The 17,273-nt window shown below is 41.0% G+C and overlaps 1 protein-coding gene across 1 annotated transcript in view; it reads right to left on the reverse strand.

The window, feature by feature from the left end:
• The window catches only part of TGFBR3 (transforming growth factor beta receptor 3), a 216,109-nt gene that overhangs the window by 176,893 nt on the left and 21,943 nt on the right, over positions 1-17,273 (reverse strand). Inside the window, exon 2 of the mRNA XM_007468528.1 lies at positions 6,905-7,084. Within this exon, the coding sequence (XP_007468590.1) occupies positions 6,905-6,965 (61 nt within the window). The 5' untranslated portion in view covers positions 6,966-7,084. The remainder of the gene's footprint in view (positions 1-6,904; positions 7,085-17,273) is intronic.

Genomic DNA, 17,273 nt, shown 5'->3' on the forward strand with positions numbered 1-17,273 from the left:
ACTTTTTCCTTTTGCCATAACTATACCACTTATCACTATATGGTTCCCTTCATTGCCCACAGAGAGAATAACTTTTTTTTTTTAATCAATATTTTCCTTTGAAGGCAGTAAGATTTTCCACATTCTACTCTAGTGTTTTTGTTTGTTTGTTTGTTTTTCCTTAAGATTTCTAAGAGTTGGCAGGATAGGACAGGAGAATAGCTGGGCCTCAGTCCCCAGAGCACCTGCTGCCTAGTCCTTGGAAGGAACATTCTGAGAGCAAGTGCATTTTTAAGCCTTCTAGCATTCTGCCTGATTTACAATGTCCTCTCAGAGAACAAAAATATGATTATATGAGACTTCAGGATAAATCTATTTTAGGCCACTCTGGCAGAGAATGTTTTAAAGAGAATGAAAGTCAGCGGTTCACGTGGATGCAGTGCCGGCCAGGCCAATCTTCCAAGACAGGCAAACTGTTCCATGCCTTGAGGCCCCCATGTGCAGGGCCTGTCCTGAGGGAAGGCACCACAGTGAAACACTTCCTGGAACCCGCCTTGTTCCTACAACACTTCCAAAACCAGCACTCGGAGCTCAGAGCTCTAGCAATGATTCAAGGTGGTCCCAGAGTAGGAAGGTTTAGTTATCAAAGCAAACAAGCTGAGAAAGCCTAACTTCCCAAATCCACAGTGTGTGAGAGTATAAGCAATTAAACAGCTATGTGGTCACATACAGATAGCTCTGTCCTGATGGAAAAGTTGATCAGTGTTTACAAAAATGCCCCATCACTGGTACCCTAAAATAACCCAAATAAATCAACAATTCAGAAAGCTAGGTGGCAATTATACAGTCTAGGATAAGGATGCAAAGGAGAGAGAAACCTGGGTTCTGTGGACCTGTCTGACATCAAATCTATGTATAATCTTACTCACACTCTTGGTAAATATCTTTCTCATACTACATGAACATCTGCTTACCCAACTATCTATTCTCTTTGCAAATGAAAAAGAAAAAGGCCTTTTATTTGATATCATATCATATTCCACCTCTGTGGGTGGAATATGCAGGGCAAGGTAATCTTCGAGAAATGAACTCATATTTTTCTTGACTACAGCTAACGGCCCCAACTCTGTGTGTGTGTGTGTGTGTGTGTGTGTGTGTGTGTGTGTGTTGTTTCTGTGCAAAACTAAAGAAAGGGAGGCAGGGACCTCATCGTGCTAGGGTGTGCATGGTCCTCCCAAAGAGATCACTACCTAAAATGCAGGCCACGGTATTCACTCTGGGACTTTTAATAACATTTCTTTGCCTTTAAAATAAATAGAAAGTTGGCACCCTGGTGACACCTGGCATCACAACTGATAATATCTTTTGCCTATGTATCCAAAAGTGGAATTAAACACAAAAGTGGTTATAATAACCACCTATAAACAATAATAATCAGAGACCAAATCAACTAGCTGTGTCCAAAGACTTAAGGGTTAGCAAGAGAAGATCCTTTTGAATTTGCTTTGAACCTTCAAGTCTATTCCTCCTCTACCCTTTACATTCCCTGGTGGCAGCTCCCACCGGCACCCTCCTTCCCTTTCTGCCATTATGAGTTACAGCCTCTGATCCCTCAGTTGGCAGAGCAGGGAAACTATGGCAGAACCACCTCTGCGGTCCTCAGGCCATTGATCTCAAATCCAAGAGAGAGAGAGTGCCAGTTCCCTCTGGGCAGCACAACGGAAAGAATATGAACTCTGGGTCTGCTGCCATGCTGCTACTTACTCATCATATGACTATTATTACCTAAAGGACCATTTTAACTTTTTTAAAAATTTGTCTCTCAAAAAAAAAAATTGTCTCTCACTATATATGACATTTTTCTTCTCTAAGCCTCAGTTTCATCATTTGTAAAATTAGTATAATAATAATGGTAGGGGTGGCGGCAGTAGTAATAATTACAAAAACAGTGATAATGATGAATACCTACCTCACTGGGTTTCTGTAAGGATTAAATGAACTGATTAGTGCAAAGTAGCCAGCAGAGCACCTGGCTGCATTGTTTCAAGAGGTGCTGAGTGGCACATTAACACTCAGCAGTGCAGTTCATCTGCAGAAGTGTGCTGCGTTCAGTTCGGTCAAGAGGCAGACCAGCTTTCTAAATTGCCTACTTTCTCTAAAGCTCCTTACTCCCATTCCATAAATGAAGAAAACAACCCTGCCCACCCAGGGACTGCTAGGAGAATCAAATGAAACACTAGACATGAAAGCATTTTGGAAACAATAAAAATAAAATGATATTATTATGTTTAGCCTCCCCTCAAGGCTACCAGCTTGTTCCATTCCAAACCAAGTATTAACCAGCTAGTGTCTCTGCTTGCTGTCCTACGGACCCAAAGAGTTCAGAGCTTTCTTAGCAGGAAAATAGCTCCAACTAAAAACATCTCTATTTTCCTGTGGACTGTACCTGGAATTCCAGGTACATCCTGGAATAAAGATAAAAAGAAATGAGTTTGTTCAATAGAAATAAATGTGTGTGCGGATCATAGGCAAGCATCCAAAAGGATGCACCTAGGCACCAAATGGAAACCACGGAATGAGGGAAAGATCTAAGCCATCAACACTGGCCAGCACAGAGGCCAGCAGCGTTTCTGCAGAGTTCCCCTCAGCAGCACCCCTTTGGCCTGACACAAGGGACCAGTAGGGCACAGACAAGTCTATCCCCTCCCACCAAATTGTTTTCCCTGAATTCTCCATACGTGCCTCTTTTTCTCATTATTAAGGCTCCTGGGAACACAGCCCTACCTAACACTGGCAAGCCTCAGAGGCAGCAGTTAATATTTTTTAAAGATGTGTAGCAGAACAGTTTTTAAAGTGAAAATTTAGTGAGCCTTAAGCCGACAGGAACAAGCATTTACCTTTATAACTTCCCACTTTTCTTAGCTACACTACAGGACCTAAGATAAGGCACCAAAAACCTAAGGTAATTGCTAATCAGAAGGCATTACGGTCCTTACACAGTTCTTGTTCACCAAGAGCATGGCCCTCTCTCCCCACAGGCTGTACAATAACCAAGGAACAAGGGAGGGAAGGAAAAGTATGAGTTTTGTCAAAGCAACCACTAACCCTGGGCTGTGGCTTCTGCCTCCGCCTCCTTCACCCACCCCCAGCCACAAGCAGGGAAGGAAGGCTTTCCCTGAAGGCCCACACGCAGGCACCTACTGTCCCAGCTCCGGCTCAGTTTAGGTGCTGTGCTCCTCTCCCCCCTGGCCGCATGTCTAAAGGAGGACTTCACCCCTTCTGCTGCCAAGAACCCTACAGTAGAGCTCCACAGCCCCATCAGTGAAAGAAGAACACGCATAAAGGCGGCCCATTACTTGAGGGTCTTTCCATTCTGATGACTTACATACGTCTCTTCTGAGGCCAAAGGGGTTTCATCTGGTTCCAGAATGTCTCACTGGTGGCTACGCATCTGGTATTGAATCAATCAAGGGAGGAGGCTCATTCATTCCCCACGGAGTGTCTCCTACGTAGAGGCTCTAGTGGAGTGGTGGATGGGCTGGAGTCTAGAGCCAAATTGCCTGGGTTCAAGTCCCTGCTCTGCCACTTATTAGATATTTTTTTTATAAAATGTTTTTTTTTTTAAGATTTATTATTTATTTATTTATTATTGGCTGTGTCAGGTCTTAGTTGGGCACGCAGGATCTTTCGTTGCAGGGCGCAGCCTCTTCGTTGTGGTGTGCAGGCTTCTCTCTAGTTGTGGCATTCGGGTTTTCTCTTCTCTAGTTGCGGTGCACAGGCTCCAGGGCGCGTGGGCTCAGTAGTTGTGGCACGCGGGCCTAGTTGCCCCACGGCATGTGGGATCTTAGTTCCCTGACCAGGGATCAAACCCGCACCCACTGCATTGTAAGACGGATTCATTACCACTGGACCACCAGGGAAGGCCCACTTATTAGTTACTGAGTCCCAGTTTCCTTGTGAGTAAAATGCAGATGATGACAGTAAAACTAATACCACCTCACAGGGTTTTCTTATAAAAACAAAATAAATTAGCTGGCAGAGAGCAAGCCCTAGCTGAATGTCAGCCTATGTGCCAGGCACTGTTGCCTTTGTAGCCAAGAAGGCCATATTCTCAGTCTAACTTTGTGAGGCTGCAGTTTGAATTCTAAGATTAAACAGTGCATGCTTTTGGCTACAGGGGGATGGAAGAAGAGAGAATCCAAACCTCAGAATGAAATCCACAGCCTTGTTCTCACATTTAAGGTCCTCCACAATCTACCCCCATCCTTCCTTCCAAACAGACCTCCTCTAGATTCCCAACCAGTTCTCTGGGTCATCCGTTCTTTAAAACAACATCAAGCACCTAACTGCCATGTTCTGTGCTAAGCACTGTTCTCCCCTCTGCTCACCCCAATGCCTTTCCCTTTCTAGATTCTGCCTGGTCTTCAAAACACAGCTCAACACCTAGGCTTCCACAAAGCCCTCCCCAGCTGCTCTTATCCACCCTCCTGACCCCCCTGAGGTCTTCTGGCTTTTCCTCACCATGCATTGGTTATATTTTATATGCCAAACTAAAGTATAAGCGACTCAAAAGAAGGATGAATCTTACATTTCTTTCTATATCCCTAAGTGACTAGTACTGTGCTTTGCACTCAGTGGAGACTCAGTGAATAAGTGATTTACTTGACGCTTCAAGAGGGCACAGATGACACACAGCAAACCCATTATCATTTTTTTAAAACACCTTTCTGATCAAGACTCCCTCATCGTGTAGAGATTAAAGGCTCAATCTGTAGACCTAGACTCAGTAGGTTTATGGTTAAATCTGCCACTTAGTAGTTGTATGACCTTGAGGAAGTTACTTAACCTGTCTATGCTTGTTTCCCCATCTATAAACTGAGAATAAACAAAGAACCTACATTTCTTAGGGGAGTTATGAGGATGGAATGAGATAATACATTTAAAGCACTTTGAACAGGGCCTGATACACAGTAATTAATTAATTATTATAAATATTCATTATTATATTATCTTCTACTATCTTCTTGAAATTCAGCTCATGCAGAATGCCCCAAAAAAGTATTTTGCAAAGTATGCTGAGCCTATACCGAAAGCTACTGGATGTCAGTATTATACACAAAACGTTTCTCCCTTCTTCATTCATTTGGCCCATCAGCTTGTTCAAAAAAGCATCTCTACCTCTGTACTATTGATCAGTTGCCTCAGTTTGTTATAAAATCTGTAATTCTACTGTACCTTCAATCTTACTGTACACTTCAGCAAAGCTTTCAGTGTGTACACAACTCAAAAAAAATTTTTACCAGTGGCTGGAAAGAGGAAGGAAGGTCTCAAGCAAAACTGATTCACTATCAAATACATCAAGGCTATACAGAACCACCAAACTCACCACATTCCCATGAAGTACCTTCTTAAGTTATGTTTTTTTATCAGTGAAAGCAGAAAATTCTGCCTCAAACCCACCAGGTATAATTATACAACTTGTCATCAAAACAGCACATTTTTCCATCAAGCCATTTCTCTTTTTTTTTTCTACTACTTTTCAGTGAGATTTTAATTAAGATAAGTTTTAATACACAGGCTAAAAGGCAAATAACTTTTCAATCATGAGACAAAATGAAACTGCTGACAGAGAGAATGGGCAGTTCAAATTCACACACCAGCATTCAAAAAAAAAAAAATACTAGCAACTTTCTCTCAAGATATTTGCAACAAGGAGAACATTCTGCTTTCCAATCTCACAAACCAGTTTCTGCAAACTGGCTTCCACTCAGTCTGTGCTTGCATATGACTCCTGGTCTGAGTTAACTAGAGCATTAATGGTGGTCCCGCTTCTTCAGTATAACGCAGAGGTGAAGAGCAGAGTTGTGACTAAGTGAGCTCATGAACTAAGAATATCCTTGCTCATTGTTAGAGGCTATAATTGTTTAGCACAGTACCTGGCTGCAGTGCACACTCAATACATGGTTATTATTATCACTCTCATGTAATCTGTATGTGCAATTCAACAGCTAAAGCCAAGAGGCTAATCATTTTTTAAGTCAATGTGTTTCTTCTTGAGGCCAGCCAGTTTCCAGAACTGGCCCAACAAATTAGTTCTATGTAGTTCATTATAGAAGAGACACAAAGCAAATTATAACAAAATAGAGCAAATTAAGTTTCCAAATTTGTTAAGTAACCCTGACTGCCACACTAAGACCTTGCCTAGGGGATCTGACACTCTTATTTAAGCAACAATGTTCCAACCAAATCATTTGCTTCTCATCTCTGAGCTCCCATTTTGATGGCCTCTAGGAAGCACAGTGTATTTCCGTACATTTTTAATTTTTTTATTTTGTTTTGTTTTTGGTCGCACCACGTGGCCTGTGGGATCCCAGTCCCCCAACCCGGGCCCTCGGCAATGAAAGTACGGAGTCCTAACCACTGGAACGCCAGAGAATTCCCTCCGTACTTTTTTAAAAATTACTTTTTAAAAAATTACCTGAAATAGGCAAAATTAAATATTTCCTAAGTAGCCTATGCTAGGAGTGTCACCTCTATGTAAAAGATCTATTTATTTTGTAATAAAGAACAAAAAGGCTTTCTTGAAATTCTTATTTACGACAAGAAAGTAAATGTAATCAATGCATGTAACAAAATTAAGTGGTATTAAACCGCATATTTGATCTCTAGCCACCTCAACACTGAAGGTTAGTTAGGTATCTGTGTTACTGACATTAGAATGTCTAGCACTTGTCTAGTAAAATAGAACATGGGCAAACATACTATGTATCTGTAGAGTAGTCAAATATTTTATTTCCTTGAAGAACACAAATATTCAAGTTTTATATAAATATCCCATGTCCTAAATGTTTCTAAACTGAAGAGATTGAAGAAAAATATATCCAAAAGAATATAATGAACATGCAATTTATATTATGCAACTTACCTGCAGTTGCTAAACAGGAACTCATCAGGGCAAACATGGCAATCACACAGTGAGAAGCCATTTTTATTTCTCCAAAAGTGTGTCCCGTTCAGTCAGCTCAGCCTGCAGTTCTTCAGATTATAAATAATCTTTGCAAATTGGAAGTGGCCTTAAAATCTTTCTTGCCAATTTTCAAATTGCCTATAAAAATAAACATTTTAAGAAGAAAACTTAATGCAGGTATTTCTTTTGATAAATACACATCAAAGTGAAATGAAAAATTTCTAAATAGTATAAGATAAATTTATCTTGTGTGCCTAGACAGCACTCAAGCAAATGTTGGGGATGCAGGGGAGGTAATTACCTAATAAAGAATTTTATAGCAAATACTTCTGCAAATACATGCTGTTTTGACATTTTAAATCTTTGGTTTTATATAAAATTTTCAAGAATATAGAAGAAAATCAAGGTACACCTATAATATAACATCATCAGTTATAAAATAATCAGTGACACTTGATACATGAACTCCCTAGTGCCAGCAAAAAAAACACAAACAACTCTGATTAGAACTCAATCTAAGATGCAAACTATCATATATAGGATTGATAAACAACAAGGTCCTACTGTATAGCACAAGGAGCTGTATTCAATATCCTGTGATAAACCATGATGGAAAAGAATGTGAAAAAGAATATATATGTGTATAACTGAATCACTTTGCTGTACAGCAGAAATTAACACAACATTGTAAATCAGCTATATTTCAATAAATTTTTTTTTAAAAAAGAACTCAATCTAATGTTATAGTGACAGAGTTATCACAGGGATCAAATTGAAACACATTTAGAGTCAACCTGAAAAAATAAAGAAACATTAAAAGACAAGATTCTTATTTCAACTGTTTGCCAACATTTTAATAAGCAAAAATGTCTCTCCCTGTCTCTCAGCCCCATCTGAGACTATCTGATTGCATGCTTAGAGGATCCAGAAGGTCTTTTCTAAACTTTTCCTATACAGAGCCTTGACTGGTGAGTTTTGTGAAGGTTTGCTGAACTGGAATATCCTCCTATGGCCCTAAAGATCACCTCATTTAGACACTCCAAAGTATTTCCAGCCTTATCTCGTTGAGCCTGGCACAATCCATAGAAGTTGCAATTCAACAAATGTTTACAGAGCACCTACTATGTTCCAGGCATTGTGTGAGGACATGATTCCTGTTAACAGGAAAAAAAATTATCCAACAACTGGAAAAAAGTATAAAGACCCTGCCTGATCTAAGCCCTGGGCAAAGCAAGATCACAGAGTTTCTAGGACCCACCTCAAAGAGCTAGACATTGCAGCCTTGTGACTCTCATCCAGAAAATTGCATCCCCAGAACCAGTTTGCTACCTTTAGAGACAAAGCCAGTTTGGGCACTTGTAGATACAGTAGAAAAATATAAAAACAATGGAAAAATGAGTTTCTAATCAAATGGTCTGAGTTCACTGCATCCATTGTTAAAAGAAAGATATTTAAAATGGTTCCCTGCAGTAGTAACACTAATGGCCCTGAGAAGGAGAGAAACAGGGTGATTGGGGGACAGTGGTGGGAGGGGGCAGGAACCTTTTCACTGAACTCCCATTTGGGTTTTACAAGTATTACCTACCCAGAAATAACAATAAAGTCCTAATTTCAAAAATAATTTTTAGATATGCTTTAAAACTAAACTATTACATATGCAGGAGATACTGCAGTTCAATCTTGGTATGACAGTGATTTTAAAAGCCTAGTGTGAGTAAATATAGATTATGATGGCAGTTAAAGGTCTGCCTAAATGTGGATCCACTCTGCCACCTACCAAATTGGTGATGTTGACCAGAATACTCTTCATGCATGAAACTATCCTATGGACTGCTGTGAGGATTAAAGGAGTTAATATATATACATTGCTTACAACAGTGCCTAGCACATAATAGGCAATGAATAAATGTTAGCTATTATTATCATGCTTGTCCATTCCCTTTGAGGTATATTTATACCAAGAAAGTGGAGAAAGTAGGGTGTGATTATTGACATAATTCTTAGCTACTGGAAAACCAGTTTAGTCTTTTGTTTGCTGCTAAATAAACACTACAATGGACACAAAAAGGAGATAAGCTAAAGAGTGGAATCACTAAGGGAAAAAAATTGCCAGTCAAATTGAGGCACAATCCATTGGTGGCACAATGGTCTTATCTCAAAAACTGACTAAATTATAGACACAATTTTGGACACCATAAAATCGACTTCAATCTTCCCTTTAAGTCCAACATTTCTGTCACCATAATTCCACATCACCTCAGATGTAATGGAAGTCTCCTCTGTTAACCTAAAAGTCAATGACAGCAAAGAGAATTTGTCCCTATTTTTTTTTCCTTCAAAGAATTAGATTTCCTGGGCTTCCCTGGTGGCGCAGCGGTTAAGAATCCACCTGCCAATGCAGGGGACATGGTTTCGAGCCCTGGTCCGGGAAGATCCCACATGCGCAGAGCAACGAAGCCTGTGCGCCACAACTACTGAGCCTGCACGCCTAGAGCCCATGCTCTGCACCAGGAGAAGCCACCGCAATGAGAAGCCCGCGCACCGCAACGAAGAGTAGCCCCCGCTCGCCACAACTAGAGAAAGCCCACGCACAGCAACAAAGACCCAACAGAGCCAAAAATAAATTAATTAATTAAATTTAAATGTTTTTTAAATTAGATTTCCTGAATGGATCAATAAGAAAAACTCTAAAAGAATATGCTATTTCAACAGATGCTAAGGGCAACTTTTATAAAGCAAAACCCTGTAAGGAGATTTCAGAAGAAGATGACTTCCCAGAGGATTTTTATGGTGCACACAAACTATATAACCAGCACGAGGCTTGTGGGAATATTTAATGAGCTCGTGTCACCCCCTGCCCGCAGCTGCAGAAGCTCTGTGGAGCTGTGCACGTTAATCTGGGGCTTAAACCAGGTCTGAATGAACCTGTGGAAAAGAAAGGCAAACGGTTCTATTAAAAATATAGACTGCAAATTGCTGACAAGAATATTGGGTAATTATTAAAATGCAGCAATTACAGATACAATAGAGCCAAGCTAAACAGTTTGATGCCCAAAGGCAAACCACAGCAAGTTTACACCGGATCTTAAAACATCTCCAAGGAAGTCCAAGACAAGTTGAAACTTACACGCTGCTGCTTCAAACAAAGAGGGAGCTTTTCTTCTTTCAGCTTAAAAGTCCCTCCATAATGTAACTTGTTCAAAAAGAAAATAAACTGCACAGAATTTCTGTCTAATCTTCCCAATGTGGTGACAGGATCCTAAGGCAGAGGAGAATAAAAAAAGGAAGCATGTCGTTCCATTCAGTGGAACTCCAGTTTTGGCCAAGACTTGCATACATCAGCGCCTTAACACATGACTTAGGGATCAGTTCCCCAATTAGAAGAATGCAGGATGATCAAAGGCTTTGGAAAAGTCGCAGATCTTGAAAAAAAACCTAGGGAAATACAAACGCTTCTCCTTCTCTGAGGTTATATCACACTCAGTCTGCAAAGACCAGGGACTCCTCACTCTGGTTTTCTGACCTCACTTTATCTCTTTGGACTTTAAGAACTAAACGCTTCCTTTAGAATACAAATAGGGTACTCTGAAGTCTTGAAAGAACAATTTGGAGTCTGCTGTGTAGTAGTCATTTTGCCCACATTTCAAAGTAATGTGTTCCATTCAAAGGGTACCAGAACTTATAGTATCCGCAAGTGAACAGAATACAATTCTGAGAGGGACTTTAACGGATTTTTTAAAAAAAGGAATGTGATACTAATTCTTCTAATTTTCCCTGTATCTATTTCTAAGGCCATTAAACTGTGTGCTGCCCCACATTCTCTAGTGATCCAACAGAATTCACAGGGAAAGACCAGGATAAGCTGAAAACCCCTACCCAAACAAGTCCCCAAAACCATCACGGGTTAAACTAATGTTCAAAAGGAATTGGTTGGGAACAGTATTCCCTGGGTTGACCAGGATGTCTTTTAAAGAGAAAATCTTGCTCTATCTTAGTGGAAAAATGTGGTGAAATGATGTCTAGCAATAGGCTAAAAGCCAGCAAGAAAAATTGCTAACTTCCCCTTAGATGGCTAACACAGTGGCTATGAACATGAGATTACTCAAAATCAGAACTTAAATTAGCTTCCAGCCAATCAATTTCTCAATTAAAAGAATTAGCATGCTAAAGATAACATGAACAGCTTTTAAAGTTAGAAGAAGTCAACAGGATTCATGGATGAAGAGGAGCCCAATCTCCAAGCCCAGCACTTGCCCCAAATAATATGTCAGAGTCAAGACTAGAAACCAGGTCTTTCCATGACCAGCACCCTACCTTGCAGTTCCAGGTCTGCTGCCACAAACTAGGAACCATCTTCTCTCCCTCCATACTCAATCTCTGGAAACAGAATTTTTTTTCGAAGAGAGGGGGAAGCCTGCCATGGCTGCCACCAGACATTGGTACTTCCATGTTGACATATGTACTCTGCACAAATCATTACTCATCACAAACTGTGACTTGACTTCAGGACTGTGGGTGGCGGCTATAATAAATAAACAATCCTTGGTGATGTTGTATGACTCAAGCTCTGTGAAGATGAAGCACAAATCTTTGCATAATCATATCTTAACACTAAGACTGTTTAGCCCCCAACAAGGAAAATATTCAACAAATGTGAAGATCTTAAAGACAGAGATATATTGAGTGGAATAAAAAATGGCCATTCCCTAAACTCAAATAGTAAATAACACCTGATTTTCTGGTACCTTCAAGATGAAAAGGTTTTCTAGCAGATCACTAAATTGTTTCTAGTCTGGTCATTTAAGTGAATTTTTTTGAGAACGGTATACTGTTAAGTCTGCAAATGGTTAAATAAAAGCTGGTAGAAGAATTGTTCTGATGGATATTCAACATGTTGTTCAAGGGATTTAGAAAAGAGGCAGGGTGGAGGACATCAATATCTAGCTTGGCAGCCTGTAAAAAGGGGTGTGCAACGTGTAGAACAGATACTGTTGTTTGTCCGATGACATTTGGATGCCCTTTAAGACTTGTACACAGAGAGAGCAAAGCCACCTTACTGAGTTGCAACTCTCAGATTTCTCTACTACACAGAGAAACTAGCTACTTCCAAATCCCCATTTTCAGACAGATTTGGCACAAAGAGGAGAAAAATCCTGGATTTGGATAAGAAATCTTTGGAATTGCATCTAAGTACAATCAATATTCAATAAATATTTACTACTAGGAGCCAGGCACTGTTGAAGATACCAAGGATGTAGCAGTAAAAAAAAAAAAAAGGAGCCAAAATTCCTTCCCTCATGGTGCTTATATTCTAGTAAAAGTAACACCATTTAGTACATTAGGCAAGATATTTAATTTCCTGAGCTTCATTTCTCCCTTCAGTAAATCTTTATTTATTGCTTACTCATGCCAGGCAATGGGAATATAAGGGCCATGAAAAGAGACATGTTCTTTTACCCTCACGGGCTTAAAGTGTGGTGGGATAAACACAAATATGTAATTATACACTATGATAAGGGCCCTAAAGAAAAGGTATCCACAACCTGAAGGATAAGTAGAGATTTAAAAGCTCTGGTGAAGGATGACATTACAGTAGAGGAAACATTACAGGTCACTGATGCTGAAGGGAGCATGGCTGCAAAGTCAAAGGGAAAAGAGAGGAACAGGTTCAAGAAAGAGTTTAAGCAGGAAAGTGGAACGATCCGATTACGTTTTTAAAGTTTCCCTGGTATAGGCACTATGGAAAACAGTATGGAGGTTCCTCAAAAAATTAAAAATAGAACTACCATATCATCCAGCAATTCCACGTCTGGGTATATATCTAAAGGAAGTTAAATCACTGTGCTAAAGAGATATCTACAAACCCATGTTCACTGCAGCATTGTTTACCATAGCCAAGACATGGAAACAACCTAAATGTCCACTGATGAATGAATGGATAAAGTAAATGTGGTATGTACACAATGGAATATTACTCAACCATAAAAAAGAAGGAAATCCTGACATTTGCGACAACATAGATGGACCTTGTGGGCATTATGCTAAGAGAAATAAGTCAGTCAGAGAAAGGCAAATACTGTAGGACACATATGTAGAATCTAAAAACCTGAACTCTTAGAAACAGAGAACAGGGCTTCCCTGGTGGCGCAGTGGTTGAGAGTCCGCCTGCTGATGCAGGGGACGCGGGTTCGTGCCCCGGTCCGGGAAGATCCCACATGCCGTGGAGTGGCTGGGCCCGTGAGCCATGGCCGCTGAGCCTGCGCGTCCAGAGCCTGTGCTCCGCAACGGGAGAGGCCACAACAGTGAGAGGCCCGCGTACCGCAAAAAAAAAAAAAAAAAAAAAAAAAAGAAACAGAGAACAGATTGGTGTTGCCAGAGGTGGGGGTGAGGGGTGGGAGAAATAGGTGAAGGTGGTCCAGTTATAAGATAAATAAGTTCTGGAGATGTAATGTACAACATGACGACTATAGTTAACAATACTGCACTGTATATTTTAAGGTCGCTAAGACAATAAATCTTAAAACACAAGTAGGGAATTCCCTGGTGGTCCAGTGGTTAGGACTCCATACTTCCACTGCAGTGGGCATGGGTTCAATCTCTGGTTGGGGAACTAAGACCCCACATGCTGCATGATGCAGCCAAAAAAAAAATGTTAACATGAGTAAAAAAAAAATTAACTATGTGAGGTAATGGATGTTAACTAAACTTACTGTGGTGAACATTTTTCAATACATACATACATCAAATCACCATGTTGTATTTTATGCAATGTTATGTGTGAATTATATCTCAATAAAACTGAAAAAAAATTTTAATTAAAAATAAATAACAATTTCCCTGGGTACCATGTGGAGAAAAGACTGAAGAGAGCCCAGAGTGCTTGGATGTTCAGTTAAGACTCTGACAGCAGGTCAGATAAGAAAGGTGGTTTGCATCAGAATGGAGCCTCAGTTTCTTCATTTATAAGAAAATAAACTAACCTTACCTACATCACAGGGCCGTTACAAGAATCAAATGAAATTGTACACATAACAGCATAAAAGCTATCATTACTTATCATTAGCAGGCTGTCTCTACCAAAGAGAATTATCCTGAAGCCTAAGAAAGTCCCAATATTCTATGGCTGCCAGTGGAAGGGAAAGAAAAAGGATTACTCTTGAACTACCTATACTTGTGGATAGGAATTCCACATGAAGACCCAGTAAAGGAAGGCAGGAAGCACAGAGGGTACAAGATGTGCAGAGAAGCTAGGCTCTGCTCTCCCCTGCCCCTCTAGGGCCTGGCCCACCCTCACTACTGTTGGTTACACAGAGTATAACCAACACATCTCTGGCCCCAGCATCCTTAGTTTTCTGGGGGCTGACCTTCAGTCAGTCCTTAAAAGCCCTCTGTCTATCCCAAGCACAGCAGACCTCACTGCCCAAGGAAAATACAGCAAAAAGGGGAGGGTGGGCATGTACACATCTCACAAGGTTGTGAAGACCAGGTTTTGTTCAAGTTTATGAACTGTGTTCAAGTTCACAAACTAGGAGTTAGGTCTTCACTGCTGCACCCAGGCTTTCTCTAGTTGCAGCGAGCGGGGGCTACTCTTCTTTGCAGTGCACAGGTTTCTCATTGCGGTAGCTTCTCTTGTTGCAGAGCATGGGCTCTAGGCGTGTGGGCTTCAGTAGCTGTAGCACACGGGCTCAGTAGTTGCAGCTCGTGGGCTCTAGAGCGCCAGATCAGTAGTTGTGGCACACGGGCTTAGGTGCTCCGCAGTATGTGGGATCTTCCTGTACCAGGGTTCGAACCCGTGTCCCCTGCGTTGGCAGGTGGATTCTTTTTTTCTTTCTTTTTTTTTTTTTTTGCGGTACGCGGGCCTCTCACTGTTGTGGCCTCTCCCGTTGCGGAGCACAGGCTCCAGACGCACAGGCTCAGCGGCCATGGCTCACGGGCCCAGCCGCTCCGCGGCATGTGAGATCTTCCCGGACTGGGGCACGAACCCGTGTCCCCTGCATCGGCAGGCAGACTCTCAACCACTGTGCCACCAGGGAAGCCCGGAAGGTGGATTCTTAACCACTGCGCCACCAGGGAAGTAGGACAGACTCTTTTACCCACCCGTGCAGTATTCCAGGAACTACCTTTCACATTTAGTATTTCTGCATCCAAAGATTTCCGTTGCTTATAATTTTAAGCTAGAATTAATAGAGAACTATTCTTGGGGTTCCAAACCCGGCTTACCCAGATGTCTTGCACTGGACAAGTCATTTAGCCTCCATCACCCCCTCATCTGTAAAATAGTAATGATATTTTGATGGTAATATATGAGACAGAATATGGGCATGATACCTAAAACAACACCTGGCCCACAGAGTACATTTTTTAAAAATAAGGCATTGCAGTTATGATGATTAAAATACATCTAGTCTTTGAAAAATAACCAAGCAAACTACCAGTAACAAGATAATATAAATAACAGTTTAGGCGCTTCCCTGGTGGCGCAGTGGTTGAGAGGCCGCCTGCCGATGCAGGGGAGACGGCTTCGTGCCCCGGTCCGGGAAGATCCCACATGCCGCGGAGCGGCTGGGCCCATGAGCCATGGCCGCTGAGCCTGCGCGTCTGGAGCCTGTGCTCCGCAACGGGAGAGGCCACAACAGTGAGAGGCCCGCGTACCGCAAAAAAAATAACAGTTTACATCAAAGTTTGTATTAATTTTAGGATTAGACTTTGTCATCTAGAATTTCAAAAATTCCCTTCATCACCAAAAAATAATGATTCCAAACCTAATATAAGATATTAGTCCTAAAGGTGGTCCTAATATTGCAATGCTGTTCCCAAAGAGTAGTAAAGCTGCTGCCTCAACAGCTCCGGTGTTAAGTTACAGGGATCTGGCTGCATGGTCCTCCTCAATTCTACCTTATGATTCCCAAATTAGCTTCAGGGGTTTAGCCTGGGGGCTGCGGAGCTCAGCCTGGCACTGCCACCAAACTAACCCAGCTGCCTACAGAAAGGAATCAGCTATCACCAGAAGGGCTTATTAAATCACAAAGCTGCAATTATTCCAGCAAAGTCAGCACAGCTGAATATTCTCAGGCCCTAGCAAGCTCCAAGCCATTAAAAAAAAAGCTTGGGGGAAAAAATTTTTTAAATAAAAATAAAATAAAACAAAGAAAAAGCCTTTGGGGAAGCTACACCTTCTAGACCTCCAACAGACTATTTTGTACAATATGTACTAATTTACTAAAATATTTGATTCACATCTTTATTTATATTTGCAGGGATTCTGCAAATATATGTATTCAGAATAAACACTCCAGCAACAGACTATTTTGCTAATCACAATTAAGCACATTTTTGTATTCCTCTCACTGACTTCCAATACAAAATTCTTTCTCTTGGGTGGGGCTAATCACTCAACAGATACATTTCAATCACTTAACTGATATAATTTGGTAAGGAAAGGGCTCAGCAGCCCAGGCATTGTGAAACATTAAGAATTAAAACCCTTAGATGGTTGCCCACTGCGGTCAGGATAAAGACCAAAACACTTTGCATGGTTGCTGGGTGTTGCCAACTTAGTCCCACCTCATCTTCTGCATCTTCTCCAGCCATGCTCACTTTAATTCAGTTTTACCAAAGGGCCAAGCCCTTGCTTCCAGAAGCGATGTTCACGTTTTGCAACTCAGTGACCCTCCATGGTCCCCCTAATATGGTCAGTTTCAAACATCTTCAAGGCCTCAAGGTCTTTGTATAAGCATTACTTCTTTAAGGAGGCCTCCTCTGATTCTCTCGAAGTAGAACGTAGTGCAATTCAACCCTGTTGGTAAATCTCCATGTAATTATTTCCTTCCGGGTATGGTTTTTGCACTCATCTGTTTACTCCAAAAAGAGGGATGACAGTCTCCCTGGCTCACTTGGCATATAGTAGGCATCCAATGAATGTACCATATGAATCGCAAGTATAAAATACTATCTTGTACATTACAATGAGAAACAGTATGAAAAGATGGTGAATTATCAGAACATTTCTCAATAATAAATGATAAGCCAACAAGTAAGAGTTGTATATAAGAAAGAACCTACACCTCAGGCAGCCTGAAAGGGACAAGAGAGGCAAGAATTCTGGCATCAACATGTGTTACAAGCTCAGACAAGTCACTTCATTTGGGGCTTTAAATGCTTCATCTCTAATATGAAGAGATTAAACAAGAAAATCTTTTATTCTCTGCCTTACTTATGATTGCTGTTATAAGGACTAACAACTAATCCTGAATCTCTCCTATAAAATGAAACTTCAAACACACTTGTGGAAATTTGAAATGCATGATCATGTAATGGCTAGCAGGAA

The sequence above is a fragment of the Lipotes vexillifer genome, unplaced genomic scaffold (genome assembly GCF_000442215.2).
Source record: "Lipotes vexillifer unplaced genomic scaffold, Lipotes_vexillifer_v1.1 scaffold490, whole genome shotgun sequence".
In the NCBI taxonomy this organism is placed as follows: domain Eukaryota; kingdom Metazoa; phylum Chordata; class Mammalia; order Artiodactyla; family Lipotidae; genus Lipotes; species Lipotes vexillifer.